This window comes from Somniosus microcephalus, chromosome 3 (genome assembly GCF_052327205.1).
Source record: "Somniosus microcephalus isolate GS21.2 chromosome 3, FLI_Smic_1.0, whole genome shotgun sequence".
NCBI lineage: Eukaryota > Metazoa > Chordata > Chondrichthyes > Squaliformes > Somniosidae > Somniosus > Somniosus microcephalus.
Window position 1 is genome coordinate 279742498 of NC_140989.1, and position 25287 is coordinate 279767784.

Consider the following 25287-nt stretch of genomic DNA (forward strand, 5'->3'; position numbering starts at 1 on the left):
CGGGGGGTGGTCGGGTGAAGATAGGGGGCCTGGACCAGCGTGGGGTGGGGTAGGTCTGATGATAATCGGTGGCCAGAAGAGTGGTGGGGTGCAGTTAGGGAACGATCGGCAGCCAGAGGAGCATGGGGGCTGGGGGAGGCCTCGTGGGTGGGATCGGAGGCCTCGTGGGGGGAGGCCTCATGGGGGGGATCCAGAGGCCTCGTGGGGCGGTCTCCGATCACAGAAAGTGGGTTATGTAGGGATGCTGGATCCAGGATGTAAGTGTAAAGGCATTTACCTCCTGGATCCAGCAGTCCTCATCTTACTTTAGCTGGCGGGTTTCACAAGGCCTGTAAAACCCGACCAGCTAAAGTTAAATTCAAAATTGAGGTTAAAGCAGAGGCTTCCAGCCTCATTATAATATTTAAATAGATGACCCGCCTCCTGGGAGCGGGTTGGCTGCCCGTCCCCCATCCCGCCTTCATTAAAACCGGAAGTGGGTGGGTTGGAGACGGGTTCTGGTCGAGATTCAGATTTTTAACACTTTAACTTCTCACACAACCTCCCAAGCCATACGTTTTTTGGGGTTAAAATTCCCCCTATTGTGTCCATGTGCTTTGTTCAATTTAACTATGCTTCACCTCCCTCAGACTCCTCATTGGGCCGTATTTTGCGACTCCTATGGGTGCGTACGAGGTGCGCACGTGCCCGTAGGGGCTGCACAAGTTCTGGGTTCAGGCATGCGAAGCTCAGGCGCTGAAACTCAGAACTTGCCATCTGTCGAGAATCTTCTTGACAATTCCTCCGCATCCCCGGAAGAAGGGCCCCCGCGGGCGGAGAGTTGCGCTATTTGCTATTTCCGCCCGCTGAATGACCATGAAATTCTTACGGCTAGTAAAAGCAGGCGTAAGGCCTGCTTTTAACGACATGAGTTTTTAAAAATAGAAAAATAAAATTTTATCACTCATTTATACATTAAAAACCCTGTCCAATAAGGTAAGTTTTTTTTAGCCCCGGTAAAATATATAGGCCTAGAAATTGACCATAGCCCCATTTGGGGCGCCAGCCTCGCCAGGGCGCTAAAAGTAGCACCCCAGAAGCATTCGCGGCTCCCTGCTGGAAATTCAGTTGGAGCGCCCCAAAGGGAAGCGCGGTGCTACTGGAGGCGTCCCGCATCCCTCTTGGGGCGCTGCAACTGAATATCGCTGCGCAACGTGCCGCAGCGCCACACGCTGCGGCACGTCGCGCTGCGGTACTGCAGGCCTTCCTCCCCTTAAAGGGGAGTGGCCTTGTGCAGCACGATCTGGGCCCCCAAGGATCGCGAGTGCCGGCAAAAGAGCCCGGCACCGAGGAGAAGTGCCTGTGGTGTATGTGCCTTTAAGAGCCCCAGGTGTGCGTAATGCCAGTAATTGCCACTTGGGCTATATAAGCCTGTGTATTGTGTATATCCTTTAGAAACCCCCCCCCCAGACTTTGCTTAGTAAATACCTATGAACCAACTCCTGTCTTCAGTGTCTTTATCAACACACGGACACTACAGTGGCGACGAAGTGGAAACGGACTTACCGGCAATTCGGCAGCACCTCAAGGACATCGATTCCTCCGGCATCCAGAAGACTCAAGGAAGTGAGAGAAGCTGTGGTTTCACCAGCTGGCCAAGCTGGTGGCAGGTACTGCGCTAATCCTTCCTGGGCGTCAGGCTGGGGCTCCAGCAGCGGGCTCTACAGCTGAGACAGGCAGCGAAATCGGAGGCAAGCAATAACGGACTGGGAGGGAGCACTCGGGAGACGGCCGGCGCGGCAAGCAGGTCAGCGTTCAGACCTCCGGCGGGAACGAGTCTCCAACAGTAAATTAAAAAAACATAAAGAGAATGGGAACCGCAGTAAACAGCGTTGTTATCGGCAGCAGCGGCGGGAAAGTGCGGGAAGCGCCATATCTTGCTACAGAAAAGAAAAAAAAAAGCGCGGGAAGCGCCATATCTTTTCTGAAATGCCTAAGTCTGGCAATATTGATGCTTTTGATAGCGAAAGAGAGCCTAATTTTGGCAATATTGATGTTTTTGATAACGAGATAGAGGATTGGACCACATATGTGGAAAGAGCGGAGGTATATTGCACCGCAAATGGAATAGAAGATGAAAAAAAAGCTTCAGCGCTTCTGGATCTAATGGGCGCAAAGACATACAAGCTGTTATGAAACTTAATCACTCCAGCCGAACCAATGGACAAGAATTTTGAGGAGATTGTTGATACCCTACACTGCCAATTCGAGGCAGGACTGGCAGATTCTCTGCGAGACAAATTCATCTGCGATCCCCTAAGTGTAGAAACACAAAAAAAGGTTTCTTCTGAGAAAGATTTAACACTGGACAAGGCTTTCAGTGCAATAGGAGCTGCAAAGATACAACAAAGGCCACAGGACTTCGGCACCCATGAAATGACACGGGGTTTCGAGAGATGTTATCGCTGCGGCAGATCCACCCATGACCAGAGGGACTGCTGGTTCAAGGAAAAAGCATGCAGGCGATGCGGAAAGATGGGACACATTCCACGTGTGTGCCGATCTGAAAATAAAAAATCCACTAACGGGAAAAGAATCAATAAGGAAAAGCACAGAAAGGTACAAATGATGACGGACAGTAGCTCCGAAGACCAGAAGAGCGATAGCGACTCCGGGAACAAGAGACTCAGCTCTCTCAAATTACATAATGTAATTGCCAAAGAAGATTACCAGACCATTTGGGTTACCCTCACAATAGCAGGGTCCCCAGTTAAAATGGAGCTAGATACAGGATCAGCTCTGACCGTCATAAATCGACGGGATTACGAGCGGCTATTTCCGCATATACCTTTAAAAGACACATCCATTATCTTGAAAACATATACGGGGCAGAAAGTATACCCCAAAGGAAAAATAAGGGTGCCCGTTGTATACAACGGCAAGGAAATACAGAAGTTGTATTTATACGTTCTACAAGATGGTGGTCCACCGCTGTTGGGACGTGAATGGATCAGAAAAATACGTTTAGACTGGCACTCCATTCAGGCACTGATGGTGACCAGTAAGGAAAAAAATGATGATGACGTCATACCTGAACGATTGAAAGACATCTTGGCCAACGCCAAGGAAGTATTTCAAGAGAAACTAGGAACCTTGAAAGGCATCACCGCCTCAATAAAAGTGGAAGATGCAGCAATTCCCAAGTTTTTTAAGGCAAGACCGGTGCCATACGCAATTCGTCCAGCAGTCGAGGCAGAGCTGGAGAATTTGGAAAAGGCAGGCGTATTATCTAAAATAGATTGGAGCGAGTGGGCAACACCCATCGTCCCAGTCATGAAGAAAGCATTGAAGGGTGATGGATCTGAAGAACAGAGAAAAATTCGCATCTGTGGAGACTTCAAGGTGACTGTAAACCCGGTCCTTCACACGGTACAGTATCCTCTTCCGAGGATAGAAGATATTTTCGCCTCACTATCCGGAGGGAAACGTTTCACCAAAATTGACTTGGCACAGGCATATCTACAGATGGAGGTTGAAGAGGCCTCTAAAAAATATCTCACGATAAATACACACAAAGGTCTGTACCAGTACAATCGACTGGTTTTCGGAGTAGCATCCGCTCCAGCTATCTGGCAAAGAGCTATGGAGCAAGTCCTCCAAGGGATTCCGGGGACTCAATGCTACCTAGATGACATCCTTGTAACAGGAGAAAACGACAACGAGCACCTTGCCAATTTAGAGCAGGTGTTCACTAGGCTGAGAGAACGGGGCCTACGAGCAAATCGCCCCAAGTGCGAATTTTTCCGAAATCAAATATCATATTGTGGCCACATAATAAATAAGGAAGGGTTGCATAAGTCACCTGAAAAAATTGAGGCGGTCATAAAAGCCCCAGCACCTGAAAATGTTTCACAATTAAGGTCGTTCCTGGGATTAATAAATTACTATCATAAATTTTTACCGAACTTATCAACTCTTCTACACCCTCTTAATAAACTGCTACAAACAGGAGTAATTTGGAAATGGAACGAAGACTGCAAAAATGCCTTCCATAAATGCAAAGACTTAATCACATCCAAAGAAGTTTTGGCTCATTACAACCCATCACTGCCAATCAGACTGGCGTGCGATGCATCCCCTTACGGCATAGGAGCAGTATTATCGCATAAATTCCCTGATGGCTCGGAACGGCCGATAGCTTTTGCGTCACGCTCATTGAACTCAGCGGAGCGTAACTATGCCCAAATCGACAGGGAAGCACTCAGCCTGGTATGGGGAGTAAAGAAATTCAACCATTACCTACACGGACAAAAATTTACCTTGTTGACTGACCATCAACCCCTCATCTCCATATTCAACCCTAAAAAGGGTGTTCCCATTATGACAGCACAAAGGCTACAGCGGTGGTCCCTTTTTCTAGGGGCACGCCAATACAGCATAGAATACAAAGGTTCAAAACAGCATGGGAATGCTGACGGTTTATCGCGCCTACCGTTGCCAACGGTAGAAGAGGCACCTACAGTAGACCCAATGGAGATGTTCCACTCTACCATAGTGGAATGTCTACCAGTAACAAATTCTGCCATTGAAAGGGAAACGAGAAATGACCCGACTCTTTCACGGGTCTACGATTTAACAGTGAAGGGATGGCCAGCACATGGCGAACCACTGTTGCCAGCATTCTCGCAAAGAAGAGAACAGCTGTCAGTGTGCCGAGGAACCTTGATGTGTGGATCCAGAGTGGTGATTCCACCCAAACTCCAGGATAAAGTGCTAAAGGAGCTTCACGAGGGGCATCTGGGTGGAGTGAAAATGAAGAACCTAGCCAGGGCGTTTGTATGGTGGCCAGGTATCGATGGAGACATCGAAGAAATGACCAAGAGCTGCCTAGGATGCCAGAAGGTCCAAAACGCTCCATCACAAGCCCCTCTACATCCATGGGAGTGGCCCTCATCTCCCTGGCAAAGGGTACACATCGACTTTGCTGGTCCATTTATGGACTCAATGTTCTTAATCGCGGTTGATGCACACTCCAAGTGGCCGGAGGTAATAAAGATGTCCTCCACCACCACGGAAAAAACCATCACAGTATTAAGGACCATATTTGCCAGGAATGGGCTGCCGGAACAGATCTGTTCTGATAATGGACCGCAATTTGTGTCCGAAGAATTCAGAAAGTTCTTAAAAAACAATGGGGTTAAGCACTACACGTCCGCCCCATACCATCCCGCCACCAATGGATTGGCTGAAAGGTTTGTCCAGACCTTCAAGAAGGCCATAAAGGCCATGGGTAATGAAGACATAAAACTTCAGCACAAGGTGGATAACTTCTTATTCGCATACAGGAATGCAACACATATGGTTACCAACCAAACTCCCGCCATGATGTTCTTCAATAGAAACCTAAGATGCCGGCTGGATTTGGTCAAGCCCAACATCAGAAGGGACGTGGAGAACCGGCAGTTTCAAGGCATGAATGAAAGGCCAACTAGAACCTTCCAGATAGGTCAACAAGTTTTGGCCCGGGACTACCGTACCGAGAAATGGCAGCCTGGAACTATCTGCACACGACTAGGACCACTGATGTATACCGTGGACATCGGAGAAAGCATAATACGGCGCCATGCTGACCAAATCATAAAGTCATCCGAAAAGGGACAACCTACACCACCACTCTATACATCTAACGATGAAGTAGAGATACCCATATCTACCTCCGATCCGGTGATACTGGAACCCGATGAACCCGACACTGGCATTCAAGCCGAATCAGCCTTGCCAGAAGAACCTACTACACCACCAGAAACTACTACACCCCCGAGGTGTTATCCGGACCGAGTCAGGAAGCCTCCTGAGAGACTAACTTATAATTAATTAATTACAGCAATGTATATTATTTTGCATATAACATGTAATTAATAATTACTTAAAATATGATGTACTGGTTAGCTAAAAGGGGAGGAATTGTGGTGTATGTGCCTTTAAGAGCCCCAGGTGTGCGTAATGCCGGTAATTGCCACTTGGGCTATATAAGCCTGTGTATTGTGTATATCCTTTAGAAACCCCCCCCCCCGAGACTTTGCTTAGTAAATACCTATGAACCAACTCCTGTCTTCAGTGTCTTTATCAACACACGGACACTACAGTGCCGGGCTCTTGGAACGCAGTCGGCACTCCGCGGGGGGGGGGGGGGCTCAGGAGGCTGGTGACGCAGCGCGGAGAGGTGCTGGCAGGCGGCCAGCAACAAAAATGGCCGCCCCGCACCTCTCCCTTTAATTTGCGCCTCCACCGCCGCAGGTAGGCCCCCCTGAACCGGTCGCACATAGCGTCCGGCGTTAAATCAGGGGGCGCATCTATATATTGCGGCCGGGGCGTCAGCGGGGCGCTACGCACACCGATGACGTCATCGGTAGCGGCGCAGCGCTAATGGCTAGCGCCACCACTAGCGTCCCGCTGAATTTAGCGGGAGGTGTGGCCAGTGGCTTGCGACCCACTTAGTGCCCTCTTAAGGCGCTAACGGGTGGTGCAGTCCACTGAATTTCTAGGCCATAATTTTTTTTCAAAAAATAATTTTTTTGTTTAAAATATTTAATTAATGGCATTTTAATTAATTTTAAATATGTAATTAAAAAAAAATTATTTCATGTGTTCATGTATTTTTTAAGTGATTCCCATTCATACTTATGACAGTTCCGTGGAACTCCCATAAGTATGAATGGGGATTCCCTTCTTTAATTGACTGGGCCGGCCCTCGTGATCCGAGGGGCGCTTGCAAACCGCATGCGCCCCTGGGATACGCGGGCCTCTGGCCGCGTGTACCCGGAGAGGCCCAGGATCGCAAGCCTCCGTACCTCCCGGGAAACCAGGTAAACGCATAGATACTTTACAGGTCGGAGGGATTTGCCCGCAGGAAGCCTCCAATTGCAAATGTTGAGCCATTATGTTCATCTCCCCTCCCACCCCGAACCAAAATCTGATCACCCCTTAATTTATCTTATGTTCTGTACTTCTCTGATGCTGTTCCATGCTAGTTTTCTTTTATTTCCCTTGTTCCCTCTTTCCTCCCTCCCTCTTTCTAACCTGAAGCTTGCAGAGCCTTCTGTAGACCTGCCAATTAGAATGCTAGAGCTAGCAGCTTCAATGTAGGATTCCATTTAACTGTATATAAACAACCACTTGCCTTATGGGTCATTCTCTCTAATCACACTGCATCGGATAGCACATTCTCAGATCAGGAAACATTTAATTGGGAGCAGGCACTGACTGGACTTTGGCTAAAGAAAACAAGCCAAGACCAATAATTCCCGGTTAAGTTGGATGGATTGAGTGGAGTTACTATCTTGTGGTGATTCCCAGGCATTTGATAAAAGTGACATCTCCTTCTTTCCTTTGCGGATCTTTGTTTTATCTTATACTTTTTTCATCCCCAGTTTTCTCTTCTCCTCCCCGGAACACATTGACTTCTGTTTGTGGTACTGCCCTCCAGTATTTCACCCAAGTGGCCACACTTCATGCGTGAGCCTCGACATTGAGTGTCAGCAGATTATTGGAGCATGTGGGGCATCACAGTGAAATTTGATCTTGCCTTCACTGGATCATGGTCAGGAGCGGTAATCTCCTAGCTGATTTTCTTCCCCTCCCTAGGAATTCTGTGGCCAATTGTGACCCAGCCAAGATTTGCTGAAATCAACGAACTGACCAGGAAATGAACCTAGAAGTTTACTGATCTGTAAGGCTCAATATCACACTAGTTACATATTAAGCATGAGGGCGGGTGGCTGTGTGGATCAAGTGTGGAGATAGCTTCTGTGCAATATATTCTTGTCATTGTCTATAAGTGATAAATGTTTATTACATAGCTCATCAAGTTACATAGTGAATTGACATTTGCCCAAGATTAGTAGCAATACCATAGAAACAGGTCGCGTACAAAAGAGTCTTATTATCTAATTTTCTAACTTTTTGTCTCTGTTAGATTCTTGCCACACTGCAAGTCATGCTGTAACATGCTATTTGGCAGACTCCAATATTGCACATTCTAGAGTCATTTCTCACTTCCACATCTGGTAAAACTGCCCCCAAAGGCAAAGTCATTTTTATCTCGGTATTAAACTTTTTTTTCCCTCCCCCTAATCCTGTCACTTATCACCTGCCTCATGGTGGTAGGGACTTGTTCTGGGACTTGTTCTGTGGCTGCAGTATGCAATACCTAAAGGATGCACAGCAACAACTCACAATGGTTACTTCAAGAACACATCACTCCCCTCCAATCTCTATAACCGAGACGAACGAGAGCAGCAAGGTTGTCGGAATACCATTGCCTCCGAGTCCCTCTCGAAGTCACACATCACCCTGACTTGGACATATATTGCTTTTCCTTCATGGTTTCTGGATCAATATCCTGGAATTCCCTATCCAACACTGTCATTGGAGCACCGTCACCATAAGGACTGCAACGGTTCAAGGAAAAGGCCCACCAACACCTTCTCAGGGCAAGTAGGGATAGTCAATAAATGCAGTTTTGTGAGTGTTTCCCACATCATAAGAACAAGTAGAAAAAATGCTGGTAGTACAGCTGGGTTCCGTTGTTTGACCTTCAATTATGGATAAATCTTAAAGCTGAGAATAGACTCATCAGAGCCACAAAATTCAACTGCTGGAGATGTTGACTCTGGCTGAGGTACAGTTCCAGAGGCCAAGCCTCCTCCCCCAACTGAACGTTCAACCTAAAACGTGATTGTCAGAAGACCATTTGACTGTGGAGGACATTACAGCGAAGCTAGATCCTGTTCTTAACTGATATTCAGCAAAAGTCAATGGGAAAGGTACCCAGAGTGGGAACCCTGGACTGATTTTTCCTTCCCAAGCCCTGGGGGACTGAGGCCAATTATTATACTTCAACTTCCATCCCAGCTGAAATCAGCTAACTCATAACTGACTGTGTATCGCACTTGGGATTTTCTTGGGTTGCATCACTCAGTAGCAGCCCAGGTGAACCGTTTTACACACTGGGTCATCACATCAAAACACATTTTTTCATTAGAATGACTCAATTTGATTGGTACTGATAATGACCCTCATCCAACTCTATTAAGAGGATGCCAGCAGATATGAATGCACCTGTCACTAGTGTGAGTGAAAGATATCCTGAAGTGTATTATGATATTGGCAACTGCCAGAAATTCTTAGCCATAGGACAGATCATTTTCTAACTCTCCTGCCCCAAGGAAAATTTCCACTGGGGTTAGGGAAGGACAGGGACTTGCAGCTTCCTATCTTGTCTCTCGGAAACGTTCCAAGCATTGAAGTGCAGTCACTGCTGAGCTGATGGCGAAAACCTAGTTTGATAGCACTATGGAGGCAGTTTTTTAATTATTTTAAATTTGTTACCAACAGAAAGTTCCCCCACAAGCCTCGGACTGCACTGGCATCATGGTGCATGTTAAACATTGATGTATCAGGGAAACCCTCAGTAAACAGTTGGAAATTGGTGAAAAAGTATGAGATGGCAGAAGGGTGGAGAACCAGAGGACACAGATTTAAGGTGATTGGCAAAAGAACCAAAACTTTTTTACACAGCGAGTGGTTAAGATCTGAAATGCACTGCCTGAAAGGGTGGTGGAGGTAGACTCGATCTTATCTTTCAAAAGGGAGTTGGATAAGTATCTGAAGGAAAAAAATTTGCAGGGCTACGGGGAAAGGGCGGGGAGTGTGACGAGCTGAGAGTCGGCATGGGCGCAACGGGCCGAATGGCCTTCTTCCGCGTTGTAACTATTCTACGATTCTATGATCAAAAGCATCTCGATGATTGTTTAAAAATATTTTTTTTTCTGATTTCAGTCATTTAAAACACAGTGGAAAACAGGGATTTCATTGCCTCTAATAGTACAGTGGTCACCTCATTCCTGTAAAATTCATGTGTGTTATTTTAACATATTGTTAACCTGTTCAAAATAAACAGGATAACCAATGGGTTTTTTTGCTGTTTGATTGGGCAGTAGAAGTGCGGAAAGGAAGATTGCATAAATGGTTTGTGCATGGAGTGACAAAAAACCCTTCTAGGCACTAACCATTATACAAGTATATCGCCGATACTTCATCGTCGCTGGGTCAAAATCCTGGAACTCCCTCCCTAACAGCACTGTGGGAGTATTTTCACCGCATGGACTGCAGCGGTTCAAGAAGGCGGCTCACCACCACCTTCTCAAGGGCAATTAGGGATGGGCAATAAATGCTAGCCTTGCCAGCGATGCCCACATCCCATAAAACGAATAAAAAATAAATAAACAGCTGGATGTTGTGGCTGGAGCTCCACTGCCCTCAATCATTTAAATTAAGATTGAATTCTGCATTCCCACCAGCCCCCACCCCCATTTCCCCCTTGTACTGGCCCACTGTCCCCCTGGCCATTGCTCTCCATCCTTGAACTGGGAGTCCACATTTCAACACTGCTGTGAGACTATCTGACAGAACGATTGCTGCTGCATAATGGAGCTGGTCACACTTTCTGTACACATACTGAGATTTAGAAGATTCAAGGCTTCAATATTGACGCTCATTTTTTGATAATTCCTGCCATCGAGGCGGGAAGGGGATTAATGCCAATTAACTGCCTGTTAACAGGTAGTTAACAGGCAGTTTTTTGACTAATCCCTATTGTTATAAATCTCATCATCAAGAAACTACTCATGAAATAACGCTGAACGGCCAGCTGGTGGCGCCGTCCAAGGAGTATAAATACTCGGGCATGGGCCCAGCTTACCAGGGACATTTTGTAAGACAAGGAACTAGTGAAGTACAACTAGACCTCCATGTTCTGAAACAAGTTGATTAAAGCCTTGCTTTATGCTCTAACCAAGTGCGCAGTGAGTTTTATTACATCAATTTAATCAACTTGATATCGACTCCACGCTCTGAGTGATTTCGGGAACAGCCAGCTACGACTTCAGCTGCAGAAGGGAACTCCGGCGTAGAAATCAATCCATCATGGACAAACTACTCAGACCCGCCCATCTTGACCTGGACCCAAATTCACCTACAACTGCTAAGGTGTGGAAACACTGGTATCGTACCTTCAGCAACTTCCTCAGGGTGTGTGGTGAGAATGTTTCTGATAAATTAGAGATACTTGTCAATTCTGTATCTCCTCATGTGTTTGACTATATTGAAGACTGTGTAGACTATGACTCCGCTATCCTAATATTACAATGACTGTATGTTAAGGCCCCAAACAAAATTTCTGCTCGGCATCTATTGGCCACAACTCGACAACAACCCGGGGAATCACTTGATGAATTCCTTCAAAAGCTTCGCAGGCTCAGCAAGGATTGTAACCTTAAAGCTGTCACAGCTGAGCAGTACCAGAAGGAGCTAATTCGTGATTCCTTTATTAATGGGATTGCATCTCCCTTCATACGCCAGCGACTGTTGGAGAATAAAACCCTCGAGTTACAGGCTGCCTATGACCAGGCGTGTTCCCTAGACTTAGCAAAGAGGAATGTAGATAACTATCTTTTACCTCGTGCACGGGCTGCTGCTATCACTTTTAATGACTCCTTCGAGAGGTCTCAGGCGGAAGCCCTCACCGATGATGACTCTAACTTAGCGGATGACAACCCTAGCCTAGAAACCTACACTGATGACGACCCCACCATAGCGGCATCTTGGCAATCTGGAAGAAGTGTTTCTTCTGTGGAGGTGTGTTCCATTATAGGAAATTTTGTCCTGCTCGTAACGCAACCTGCAATCATTGCAGCAAGAAAGGTCACTTTTCTAAGGTATGCCAGTCAAGAGCCGCTGTTAGCAAGAAAGGCCACTTTTCTAAGGTATACCGGTCGAGAGCTCCTGTTAGTTTTGCAGCTACTATCTATAAAACTGTTCCTCCTCCAAGAGCCACTACTAAGGTTACAGCTGCAATCTATAAAACTGCTCCTCCCTCAAGAACCACTACTAAGGTTACAGCTGTCAAGGGTGAAACTGCCCCTCCTCCCATCACAGCTGTTTTTCCCCAAAGTCTGTCCCATGCAGCCATGAAGTTTTCGGTAAATGGACACATTTTGAGTGCACTAATCGACTCATGCAGCTCTGACAGCTTCATTAGTGAGCGGGCTGTCAGTAAGTTAAAACTGCGTATTTACCCCTCGGACAGGGAAATTGCAATGGCTCTGACGACACTGACCACCAATTCTTCCGGCTTTTGTCTTGTCGACCTTATTCTCAATGGCTGCACATATTTCTCCACCCAGCTCGGGATGCTCAAGAACCTATGCAGTGATGTGCTCCTGGGACAGGATTTCCAGAAACAACACAAAAGACTCACTTTCGAGTTTGGAGGGTCAAAGCCGGAGCTTACTATTTCCAAAGTACCGTTTTGTGCGCTTTCGGCAGCTTCGCTCGACGAGCCCTCCTTGTTTGCCAATCTTTCCCCCCGATGTAAGCCCATAGTCACTAAATCACGACGTTGCAGCCAAGACGATTGATCCTTTATCGAGACAGAAATCTCTCACCTTCTAGCTGACGGTATCATTGAGCCATGTTCATCTTCCTGGCGGGCTCAAGTCGTCGTTGTTAAAAATCCTCTGAAGCAACACAAGAAACGTCTTTGCATCGATTACTCGCAAACTATTAACCAGTATACTGACCTGGATGCCTACCCACTACCACACATCGATGACATGGTCAATAACCTTGCCAACTGCAAGGTATTTTCAACTTTTGATTTAAAGAGCGCATATCATCAAGTACCGTTAAAGGGCTCTGACAAAAAGTATACGGCCTTTGAGGCCAATGGTCGGCTTTACCAGTTTTGTCGCCTTCCATTTGGAGTCGCCAATGGGGTGGCCATCTTTCAACGGGCAATGGATAGCCTAGTCAAACAGGAGAACTTAACGGACACTTTTCCATATCTGGATAATATCACCATTGCTGGTCATGACCAGAAGGAGCATGATGCCAACCTCCAGAAATTTTTTGACGTCTCCGTCGTCGCAACTTAACCTTAAATGAGTCCAAATCTGTGAAATCAGTACCCCAAATCTGTGAAATCAGTACCCCAAATCTGTGAAATCAGTACCATCAGTCAACATCCTTGTCATCAAACCGGATCCGGAGCGACTTTGTCCGCTTCAGGAGCTCCCTCCCCCTACGAATCTTGGCTCTCTTCGTCGGGCCCTCGGGATGTTCGTCTATTATGTGAAATGGATACCCCACTTCTCCGACAAGATCCAGCCCCTGCTTCACGCAAAGTCATTTCCATTGGAGGCAACGGCTATTTCAGCTTTCAACCTCCTCAAGCGACAACTGGAAAAAGCCACGCTTCGTTCCATTGATGAAAATCTTCCTTTCATGGTTGCGTGCGATGCATTGGATGTGGCGATCTCTTGAATCAAAGTGGTCGACCCATTGCATTTGTGTCCAGAACTTTGCAGGGTAGCGAGCTCCATTATCCTCCTGTCGAGAAGGAGGCTACGGCTATCATCGAAGCAGTACGTAAATGGAGTCATTTTCTCGCTCGTTGCCATTTCACACTTATAACCGATCAGCGCACCGTGGCCTTTATGCTGGATAACCGGAAACGCACTAAGATCAAGAATAACAAAATACAACTCTGGAGGATGGAATTGGCCATCTTTGGATACACCATACATTATCGACCCGGCAAAGAGAATGTGGCCCCGGATACCCTCACGCGGGCATTCTGCTCTTCTATATCAACTTCGACTCTGGCAGATCTTCATACTGACTTATGCCATCCTGGCGTTACCCGTATGTTGCACTTTGTGCGATCTAAAAATCTCCCATTTTCTACGGAAGATGTGAAAAGAACGTGCTCCTCCTGTAGAATTTGTGCGGAATTAAAACCGCAATTCTTCTGTCCATCGGATGGCTCACTTATACACGCTATGCAGCCTATGCAGCGACTCAGCATTGACTTTAAAGGGCCATTGCCTTCCTCAACGTGAAACACCTACTTACTGACTATGGTGGACGAATATTCATGCTTTCCCTTTGCTTTCCCCTGTCCCAATATGCTTACTTCCACAGTGATCAAATGCCTTGATCAAGTCTTTTCCCTTTGCGGTACGGCCAATTTCATCCACTCTGATCGGGGTCCCTCCTTCATGTCAAGCGAACTCAAAAGTGATCTCTCCCAACGGGGAATCGCCACAAGTAAAACGACACTGTATCATCCCATCGGTAACGGACAGGTTGAGAGATACAACGTTATCATTTGGAACGCTGTTCGTCTTGCGCTGAGGTCACGCAATCTACCAGACCAGCAGTGGGAAACTGTGCTCCCTGATGTGTTGCATTCCATCAGGTCTCTCCTTTCTATGTCTACCAATGTCACACCTCACGAGCGATTCTTCAGCTTCCAGCGTCGCTCCACCCATGGGACGTCACTACCATCATGGTTGGCAGCTCCCGGCCCCGTGCTGCTCCGAAGATTCGTCCAATCGTCTAAAAACGATCCTCTCGTCGACGAGGTAGAACTCACGGATATCGACCCCACGTACGCGCGCACGTGTGGTACCCTGATGGCCGGGAGTCCACCGTTTTGCCCCGGGACCTGGCTCCGTCTGGCCGGTTCCGCGACCCAACTGATAGAGGGACCCACGGGGATGATGCAGACACTCTACACTCCCCCGAAGATGACGCCCTACCGGGGACATCGAGAGATCTGCCAGCTGCCCCACCGGATCCACTCGGGGAGCCGTGCGCTCCCCGTGGGATCGCCACCCGAGGCCAGGACGCCGGTCGATCCCCGGCTATCCAATAGGATGAAGCCAGTTCTGCGCCTGTGGGGACCCGCACCCGGAGTCACGATCTCCCCAGCCTCCCTCGGGTCGATCAGAGCAAAACAGGCCCTGTCGATCCACCGGTACGGATCAAGCGGCCCAGGGACCAAGACACGGTCCGGGGAGACGTGCCTTCTAGCCATAAACAAAAATCTAAAAGACTGCGGCTATTCGTGGTCCGTCTAATCCGTTAAGAGGAAGTCATCGGACTTCCAAATCTTTTAGACAGGAAGAATGTTATAAATCTCATCATCAAGAAACTAGTCATGAAATAACGCTGGACGGCCAGCTGGTGGTGCCATCCAAGGAATATAAATACTCGGGCGTGGGCCCAGCTTGCCAGGGACATTTTATAAGACAAGGAACTAGTGAAGTACAACTAGACCTCCATGTTCTGAAACAAGTTGATTAAAGCCTTGTTTTATGCTCAAACCAAGTGCGTAGTGAGTTTTATTATGTTGTAGGAGTCTGTGCACTCCTAACAAAAACACTGTGAACTAAACTGGTAGTTAACAAACTTAGTTTAATGCACTGAAAGTATTACAAAACAAAAACACAGGAGAAACTCCAAACAGGTCTGTACACTAGCTCACTCCACGAGGACTAACTGGAAACTCCCTCCAACCCTGACGTCATGACGTCATCACGTTTCCCGCCGTTGGGAACATCACGTGACCCACGTGATGATGTCATCACGTCAGATCGCGATTTTCTCGATCCCGCGCTGTTTAAACAGGGCAAACATTAAAAGGTAACAATAATGATTAAAGACAATTGTACAAGTTACTGTGAGAGTCTCTTTGGTGGCTTTGCCACATACGTCCCCCCCAGAATTGTCTTTAATGAGGAAAGTCAATCGCCAAGGAGGTCGGACAAGCCTATTTGACCGACTCCTAAATTCCCGGAGAGGAAAACGCTGAGCAGGTGGCGGGCTGGCAGGTAGCACGGTGCGGTTAGGTGTAGCGGCGGCCAGCGGCCGGCCCCGGCGCGGAGGCTGCGCCAGTTCGACCGGCTGTTCGAGGTCCAGGTGCACAGGTTTGAGGCGATCAACAGAGATGTGATCAGGCTTGCCCCCGACATCGATCACAAAACTCTTGTCCCCGGTCTGTAGAACCTGGAACGGACCTGCACAAGGAGGTGCGAGCGGGGTACGATGGCCGTCTTGGCGCACAAAGACTAACTTGGCCTTTGACAGCTCCCCAGGGATGTTGGAAGAAGGCAAACCGTGCTGCGAGGTCGGAACTGGGCAGAAACACTGAGCCACGTCCCAATGGGCCTCTCGCTGACTGGCTGCAGACCACGGCCGTGTAGGGGACAGCAGGAACTCGCCCGGAACTCGAAGTGGCTGACCGTAAACCATTTCCGTGGCCGACGACTGTAGATCCTCCTTCGGCGCCATGCGCAGTCCTAGCATCGCCCACGGCAGTTTATCGACCCATGCTGCATCCAGAAGGCTGGCCCTGAGCGACGCCTTCAATGAACGGTGGAACCGCTCGCACAAGCCGTTCACTTGCGGGTGATAAGCCGTAGTGCGGTGTAGTTTAGTGCCCAATACTGAGGCCACCTCATTTCATAGTTCCGACGAAAATTGCGGCCCACGATCCGACGAAATATCCGCAGGGACACCAAACCGGGCTACCCATGATGAAATGAAGGCTCGCGTGACATCCGCAGAGGTGGTGGACGTCAGGGGAACCGCCTCCAGCCACCTCGTGGTGCGATCCACCATTGTCAGAAGGTACGTAAAACCACGGGACGGTGGAAGTGGGCCCACTAGGTCAACGTGAATGTGGTCAAAACGCCGCTCCGGTACTTCGAAGGTGGCCAGAGGGGCCCTGATGTGCCGTTGCACCTTGGCCCGTTGACAAACCACACAAGTGTTCGTCCAGTCGCGGACGTCTTTGCGTATTCCTCTCCATACGAATTTGGAGACTAGCAGCTTCTGCGACGCCCGCACTCCAGGATGCGACAGCCCGTGTATGGCGTCGAAAACGCTTTGGCGCCAGGTGGACGGCACAATTGGATGGGGTGCACCCAACGAAACGTCGCAGAGTAGAGTGGCACCTGCCGCATGGAACGGTACCTCTCTCGGCTGGAGGCTGGTGGGGACAGAACGAAAGGACTGAGTCTCCGGGTCGGCAGCCTGGTCAGCTGCCATTCTTGCGAAGTCAATGCCTAATTGAACGGCCTGGACGGCGGCGCGGGAGAGGCAATCAGCGACAACGTTGTCCTTGCCGGTCACATGCCTGACGTCGGTGGTGAACTCGGAGATGTAAGTCAGTTGCCGTTGTTGCCGAGCCGACCACGGTTCCGCTGTCTTGGCCATCGCGAACGTCAAGGGTTTGTGGTCAACAAACGCAGTGAAGCGGCGCCCTTTGAGGAGGAATTGGAAGTGGCGGATGGCCAAAAACAAAGCTAACAGCTCCCTGTCGAAAGTACTGTATCGACATTCGTGCCGTTGCAGGCGGCTAAAAAATGCCAGAGGCTGCCATGTGCCGTCGACCCATTGCTCCTGGATGGCCCCCACAGCGTAATCCGACGCGTCCGTCGTGAGGGCGATGATAGCTCCTGGCAGGGGATGTGCCAACATCGTCGCGTTCGCGAGCGCGGTCTTCGTATCCTCGAAGGCGCGAACCATTTCTTGCGACCAAACCACGGGCTCCTTTCCCGTCTTGCCCGAGGGCCTCGTAGAGCGGCCGCATGAGCTGTGCGGCCCTGGGGACAAACCGGTGGTAAAAATTAACCACCCCCAGGAACTCCTGTAAGGCTTTCACGGATTGCGGCTTCGGAACGCCGTGATCGCCTCCACCTTAGCTCGAAGCGGCGTTGCCCCTGCGGAAGTTATGCGGTGACCAAGAAAATCGCGCTGCGCCAGGCCGAAACGGCATTTGTGCGGGTTCACAATGAGGCCGTGCTGCTGAAGCCGTCGAAAAAGGACACGGAGATGCTTGAGGTGTTCATCCTTTGTGGTGCTAGCAATCAGAATGTTATCCAAGTAGACGAACAAAAAATCGAGGTCCCGCAGAACCGAGTTCATAAGGGCATGTGGAGGAATTCAAAAAGTCCAAAAGGGGTGATGACAGCCGTCTTTTGGACATCCTGGGGTGCACTGGGACCTGATGGTATCCACGGACGAGGTCTACCTTTGAGAATATTGACTTCCCCGCCAAATGCGCAGAGAAATCTTGTATGTGGGGGGTGGGGTAACGGTCGGGCGTCGTTATCTCATTGAGGCGACGATAGTCGCCACAGGGCCGCCATCCCCTGCCGGGCTTTGGGACGATGTGGAGCGGTGAAGACCAGGGACTACTGGACCGGCGAATAATCCCCAGCTTCTCCATCGCAGCGAACTCCGCCTTCGCCGCCGCGAGCTTGCTGGGCTCCAAACGCCGCGCCCTGGCGTAGACGGGAGAGCTGGTTGTCGAAATATGATGCTCCACCCGATGCTTGGCGGTCGAAGCTGAAAAGGTGGGCTTTGTCAGTTCGGGGAAGTCCCTGAGAAGGCGGGAGAAGTGGCTGCGCGCAGGAGACCGAGTGCGGCGCAGCTGTGCTGCGCGCACCTGAAATACCGTCGAGCGTGGCGGCGTGAACGAGGCGTCGATTTTTCACATCCACCAAAAGGCCGTTGGCGCCTAAAAAGTCAGCGCCCAAAAGGGCCTGCAAAATTTGAGCGGTGACGAAATCCCAGGTAAAGCGCTGGCCACCGAAACAGACTTGCACCTGTCGTTTCCCGCAAGTGCGGATCGTATCCCCGTTGGCAGCGTGGAGGGGGGGATACGAAGGTCGAGGACCGAGGTGGGAAGTATGCTGCACTGTGCCCCCGTGTCACACAAAAAAACGATGGCCCGAGATGGAGTCGGTTAAATACATGAGATTCCCGGAGTCGCCGATCGCCATCGTGGCCGTGGGGGACGCACCAGACCCGGTGTTCTTGTCTCGCGGCGGTCTGTTCGACGGTCTGGGCACGAAACCACATGGTGGTCGGCAGCAGCGGGCCTTCGGGCCAAAACGAGTGTGGTAGTAACAGTAACCGGCCGTCGGAGGCGGCGGGGCGTTGCGCGATGCAGTCCCCGGTGTCCGATCTGGCGAGGGCTGCCTGGACATGTTCGGGCAGCTGCGTAAGAAACAGCTCGCGGAACAGGAAACATGGGGGTTCGGACCCCAGGAGTGTTAGCATGTGGCTCATTAGTTCCGAGGGTTTGGAGTCACCTAACCCTGGTAGTGTCAGTAAGCGGCGAGCGCGCTCCGCCTTGGTAAGGCCAAATACCTGCAGCAGCCGAGTCTTGATGGCTACATACTTGTCAGCATTCGGGGGGTTCTCCAGAAGGCTGATGATCCTCGATGCCGTCGAGCTATCGAGGGCGGAGACCACGTACAAATATCTGGTCTGGTCCTGCACGATGTTGCAGAGTTCAAATTGCGCCTCGGCCTGCACAAACCCGGTGGCCGCCTGTTGTTCCCAGAATTGGGGGAGCTTCAAGGCCACAGCGTTGGCATCCATCACTGGCCTGCGTTCCGTGTCCACCGCGAAAAATGATCGCGAGGTCACCAATGTAGGGGTCTGTGCACTCCTAACAAAAACACTGTGAACTAAACTGGTAGTTAACAAACTTAGTTTAATGCACTGAAAGTATTACAAAACAAAAACGCAGGAGAAACTCCAAACAGGTCTGTACACTAGCTCACTCCATGAGGACTAACTGGAAACGCCCTCCAACCCTGACGTCATCACGTTTCCCGCCGTTGGGAACGTCACGTGACCCATGTAATGACGTCATCGCGTCAGATCGCGATTTTATCGATCCCGCGCTGTTTAAACAGGGCAAACATTAAAAGGTAACAATAATGATTAAAGACAATTGTACAAGTTACTGTGAGAGTCTCTTTGGTGGCTTTGCCACAATGTCACCTATTTTGAGCCCTGAAGTGTGGGCTTCCCGACGGCTCCGAACCTCGCCAGGGTCAGCAAGGCAGGCCGTCGGTCTGCGGGGGTCGGAGGGGCCGAGATGTCTGGTGTGCAGGTGAGTAATGGGTGCATGTGTGCAGAGGTAAGTGTGTGAGGTGTGTGAAAAGTGTTTTAATAAGTTTTACTTACCTTTACTTCTTCCTGCAGGCTTCCTCCCTTCAGGTCTCAGGAGTCCCTCAGCTCACCGGCACAGAAAGCAGAATGGCCGCTGAACTGTCAAAAGCTGCAGCCTTCTGCTTTCTGGTCAGGAAAGCTTTCTAATTGAGTCTTGAGTAAAGACACAACTTAGAAGACAGATTGTCAGTGTTTGACAGCTTCACAGAGCTGTCAAACGATGACATTTCAGATGAAACGACACTCGCTGACGTCACCTGTAACTGGTTTTCCCTTAATTGGCTTGCTAAACCCGCTGGGCCGTCTTAACAATGTCAATCAAGGGAAATTAGCGTGGGTTGGCCACAAGTCGATGGAGGCGGGACTAAAACCCAACAAGTGGGAGTCCCGCCTCCAAAAGCTCCCCATTGACAAAATCCAGCCCTTTGTGTCTGTCTTCACAGAAGACGCAAAAAACATTCCGGAAATAGTGGAGAACCAAGGGTCTTGTGAGAATAAGGAACTGAAAGAAATTATTAGTAAGGAAATTGTACTGGAGAAATTAATGGGACTGAAAGCTGATAAATCCCCTGGACCTGATGGCCTACATCCTAGGGTTTTAAAAGAGGTGGCTATAGAGATAGTGGATGCATTGGTTGTCATCTTCCAAAATTCCATAGATTCTGGAACGGTTCCTGTGGATTGGAAGGTAGCAAATATAAGCCCACTATTTAAGAAAGGAGGGAGAAAGAAAACGGGGAACTATAGGCCAGTTAGCCTGACATCAGTAGTAGGGAAAATGCTAGAATCTATTATTAAAGACATGGTAACAAGGCACTTAGAAAGTAATAATAGGATTAGGCAGAGTCAACACGGATTTATGAAAGGGAAATTGTGTTTGACAAATCTGTTCGAGTTTTTTGAGGTTGTAACTAGCAGGATAGATAAGGGGGAACCAGTGGATGTGGTGTATTTGGATTTTCAGAAGGCATTTGATAAGGTGCCACACAAGAGGTTATTAAACAAAATTAGAGCTCATGAGATTGGGGTAATATACTAGCATGGATTGAGGATTGGTTAACGGACAGAAAACAGAGAGTAGGAATAAACGGGTCATTTTCGGGTTGGCAGGCTGTAACTAGAGGGGTACCACAAGGATCAGTGCTTGGGCCTCAGCTATTCACAATCTATATCAATGATTTGGATGAGGGGACAAAATATAATATATTCCAGTTTGCTGATGATGCAAAGCTAAATGGGAATGTAAGTTGTGAGGAGGATGCAAAGAGGTTTCAAGGGGATATAGACAGGTTAAGCGAGTGGGCAAGAACATGGCAAATGGAATATTATGTGGAGTTATCCACTTTGGTCGGAAAAATAGAAAAGCAGAGTATTTTTTAAATGGTGAGAGATTGGGAAATGTTGGTGTTCAGAGGGACCTGGGTGTCCTTGTACACGAATCACTGAAAGTTAACATACAGGTACAGCAAGCAATTAGGAAAGCAAATGGTATGTTGGCCTTTATTACAAAATGATTGGAGTATAACAGTAAAGACGTCTTACTGCAATTAAATAGGGCATTGATGAGACCACACCTGGAGTATTGTGTACAGTCTTGGCCTCATTGCCTAAGGAAGGATATATTTGCCATAGAGGGAGTGCAACAAAGGGTCACCAGACTGGTTCCTGGGATGGGGGGATTGTCCTATGAGGAGAGATTGAGTAGACTAGGCCTATATTCTCTAGTTTAGAAGAATGAGAGGTGATCTCATTGAACCAAAAACATTCTTACAGGGCTTGACAGGGTAGATGCAGGGAGGATGTTTCCCCTGGCTGGGGAGTCTAGAACCAGGGGTCAGAATCTCAGAATAAAGGGCCGGCCATTTAGGACCGAGATGAGGAGAAATTTCTTCACTCAGAGGGTGGTGAATCTTTGGAATTCTCTACCCCAGAGGGCTGTGAATACTCAGTCATTGAGTATATTCAAGACAGAGATCGATAGATTTTTGGATATTAAGGGAATCAAGCGATATGGGGATAGTGCAGGAAAGTGGAGTTGAGAAGATCAGCCATGATCTTACTGAATGGTTGAGCAGGCTCGAAGGGCCGAAGTGCCTACTCCTGCTCCTATTTCTTATGTTCTTATGCTTTGTAATAGGCCCAAAATCAGTATTGGAAGTTACGGGTTTGCATTTCCTGACTCATCCGTCATCTGCCCCACATTTTAGCCACCCACGGCCAGACAAGTAAAAGAACAAGCAATGAAAGGTCCATCAAAAGATGTCTGAATACTGGTACCTAATCCAACATCTCAATTTACTTTAGAAATGAAAAGACTTCAAGGTGATCTAATTGAAATGTTCGCGACATTGCAAGGAACTGACATAATCGATGAGGACAAATTGTTGACCGTGGGGAAGGGTTCAAATTTATGAAGTTAGGAATAATGGGGAAATCAGATGGAACTTTTTCACCCAAGCGCAAGAGTTGTAGAATAAATTAGTGGGGAAGGACATTGAGACAGACAGTATAAATTGGTTGAAGAGACGATGCATTCTGGAGAAAAGGGATTAAGCGAGATGCGATATTGTGAGAAGATGGTCGGTAGGGTTGATCCAGGATTATGGGTTGCGCTTGTTCAGCCTAATGTTCTTGTACAGTTTATCTGTTTTTAAAAAAATCTTACGTTATTGAAAACAAATGAAAATTCCTTCTTCCCTCCTACTCGAATGTTCTCTCCAATATTGAAGGTGGTAGTGCCCAGGGTTTCATCCATCACATAATTTGCATCCATTAGAGTAATCTGTAAAGGAAACACATGTCAAATTTTTCAAGCTCACGTGTTGACAGCAGAATACAGATAGACCGCTTGCAAGCAGCAGACCAAAGTAACTTCCCAATCTTTCCCGCTGGACTGAATTCCTGATGCTTTTCCCAATCTTTCCCATTAGACTGAATTTTTGATCCAAGCATAAAATGTTCTCTGATTATCTGCTCCTCCCTTTAGTTCGCTTTTTCCTACATCTGAAGGCACTGACCTATGCTAGCTGTAAAGGTACCACCTACACTTTGCTCAAGTAGCCATTCTTCTTGTGTGAGCCTCGACAATCAGGGCAGGCAGGTTATTCACCCATGAGCTCATCATAGCTCAACCCATTTCTGTCCTCATCTGACACCCACACTTTCTAGCAAGAGTCACTGAATAGCAATCAGGAACAGAAACTCTAAAGTATTTCCCTCCTTAACACAAAGGAGAAAAAAATCAATCCTATCTCAGAATGTTAAGAGACTTGGTTAGAATGTTAACAACTCGATCAGAATATTATCCTAAAACAATATTCTAAGAGAACATTAAGGACAATATCAAAATGCTGGATGCAATATTAGAATGAAGCCCTATGAGCAATGGGGGCCAGGGGAATATAGTTATTATATCAAGAAATTATGCTAGTGACAATTTATACCTCAATTATAGCATCAAAGTAGTTTCCACAAGAGGGCCTGACTGAGAGATGTAGTGGGAGACCACCTTCAGGAGGGTAGGCTCACAAACTAGTGTCAAACTACTTTTAAAATGCTTTTTTAGGATGGGAAGGGAGAGACAGCAGAACCTGGTGCCATTTCAATCAGAATAATGTCACATATACAGAAGATAACAATGATTTTGATGCATCCTCACATCAAATATTTGTTAACAGTTGCTTATTTCATGAAGATGGTGTCCTTTTAAATGAGAAGGGCCAACAAAACTAAAGCACTTGCACGATTTCAAGAATTCTTCAGATGTAACTTTCCACAGATGATTGTGATACAGCCTATATTATACTTTTAATATACTTCAATAATAATAAATAACATTTATATAAGGATGTAGAATTGAATATCCAAATCCAATTATTTAAATAAGGAAGCTTTACCTCCATAATATTCTTCTCATTTGGGTCAAGAAGAAATTCGAATGTCTCATTCCATTCTGGGTTGACAACATTGTTAAGATATTTGCTCCGTTTTCGGCCCTCTGGTGCCGTGGCAATGAACAGTTCCACATAAGGGTCGGGAGTGTCAACTGAATAGACAGAACATAAAGAGTGTCACTGCACAAAGATTCCTACCTGCAAAGCAGCATATCTCCTGATCCCCAATCCCTTAGTTCCACCTCATTACTAAATTGTGGAAAACAGAAAAACAAGTGCATTTTCCAGAATACATAAAGGTAAATATTTAGCTTCAGGGTGACAAATCCCAAAGCTAGGGAATGGAATACTTTCCCTCTCAATTTTTCTTTTTGGGGAATTTTGTGCTCACTAAATTGTGGGATAGTAATGTGGGGGAATGGAACACTTTTTTTCACTTCTGTGAACAAATGAGCACTCACAGCAATCCCATCCTAAATGTGCACAGTACCTCCTAATTCAAAAGAACACGCTTACCACACCGGAGTAAATTGTTCCACTTCCTATGCCAGCCTTCATTTGCCCTCTTTATAGCAGATTGCTACTTTAGTACTGAATTATGATAATGGTGTAGAATGGAACACTGTCACTTCTGATGATCAGTCAGTCATTCTTCAGATGGGCATTAACAAGGGTCACTTGCTTCCTCAATTCTGTTCCAACAATGGGGAGCGTGTAGGAGGAGGACACTGGAAAACCATAGGCAAGACAACTTGAGTGATAAGCAAAGAGGATGGTACCAGTGATGGGAGGAGGTGGCGTGGGGAGAACAATATGGCTTAAGGTGCCGTGTAAGCAAAGAGGCTGCCAGTGAGGGGATAGGATTAATAGTGAGAGGCGCTAATGTTATTCATGGTGCAAGATATTCGGCAGATAAACCACTGCCGTCTTCTACTCACTATGAGCAACTTAAAAAAAACTAAACAGTAATATTATAAGCTATGCATGTGTGCACTTCTTCTCCAATACACTACAGATCTCGTACACTATCTGCTAAAAATTTCCATATCGCATGTTTTAAAAAAGTATAAAGAAACCAAGGCCATCATTTGGAATGCAGTGGCAAATTTTCCAGTAACAAAAAACAAACCCACATGCCTGCAGCCTTTTAACCTGACCTCCGTATAAACCCACTTAGTCTTTTCTTAACAACAGCAGCCTCTGAATTGAACTATGATCTCACCCCATGTTTACTTAACAGCAATTAAACTTCACCATCTTAAAGAGATATACCTACACTTCAGCAGAAGAATAATACTATGGGCTAGATTTCCTCAGCCCCGAGGAGGCAGGCATGGAGGCGGGACTGCCGGTAGAGTAGCAGAAAGTTGGGGCGGATGGCAAACCAGCCCCCATCCTGCCTCCGTGCCCTTTTGCCAGGAGGCGGGAAGATGTGCTACTTCGGGTCCCGTCTCCTGGAGGCGGGAAAGGGATTAAATCCTTTTAACTGCCTGTTAACAGGTAGTTAACAGGCAGAAAAAAGGATTAGTACCATTTT

General features: G+C 47.7%; 1 protein-coding gene across 1 annotated transcript in view; it reads right to left on the minus strand.

Moving 5' to 3' along the window:
- LOC147121997 (cytosolic phospholipase A2-like) overlaps positions 1–25287 on the minus strand; it is a 225818-nt gene that overhangs the window by 92710 nt on the left and 107821 nt on the right. Inside the window, exons 4-5 of the mRNA XM_085982614.1 lie at positions 23754–23902; positions 22523–22639 (exon numbers count right to left, since the gene is read on the minus strand). Coding sequence (XP_085838740.1) covers positions 22523–22639; positions 23754–23902 — 266 coding nt within the window. The remainder of the gene's footprint in view (positions 1–22522; positions 22640–23753; positions 23903–25287) is intronic.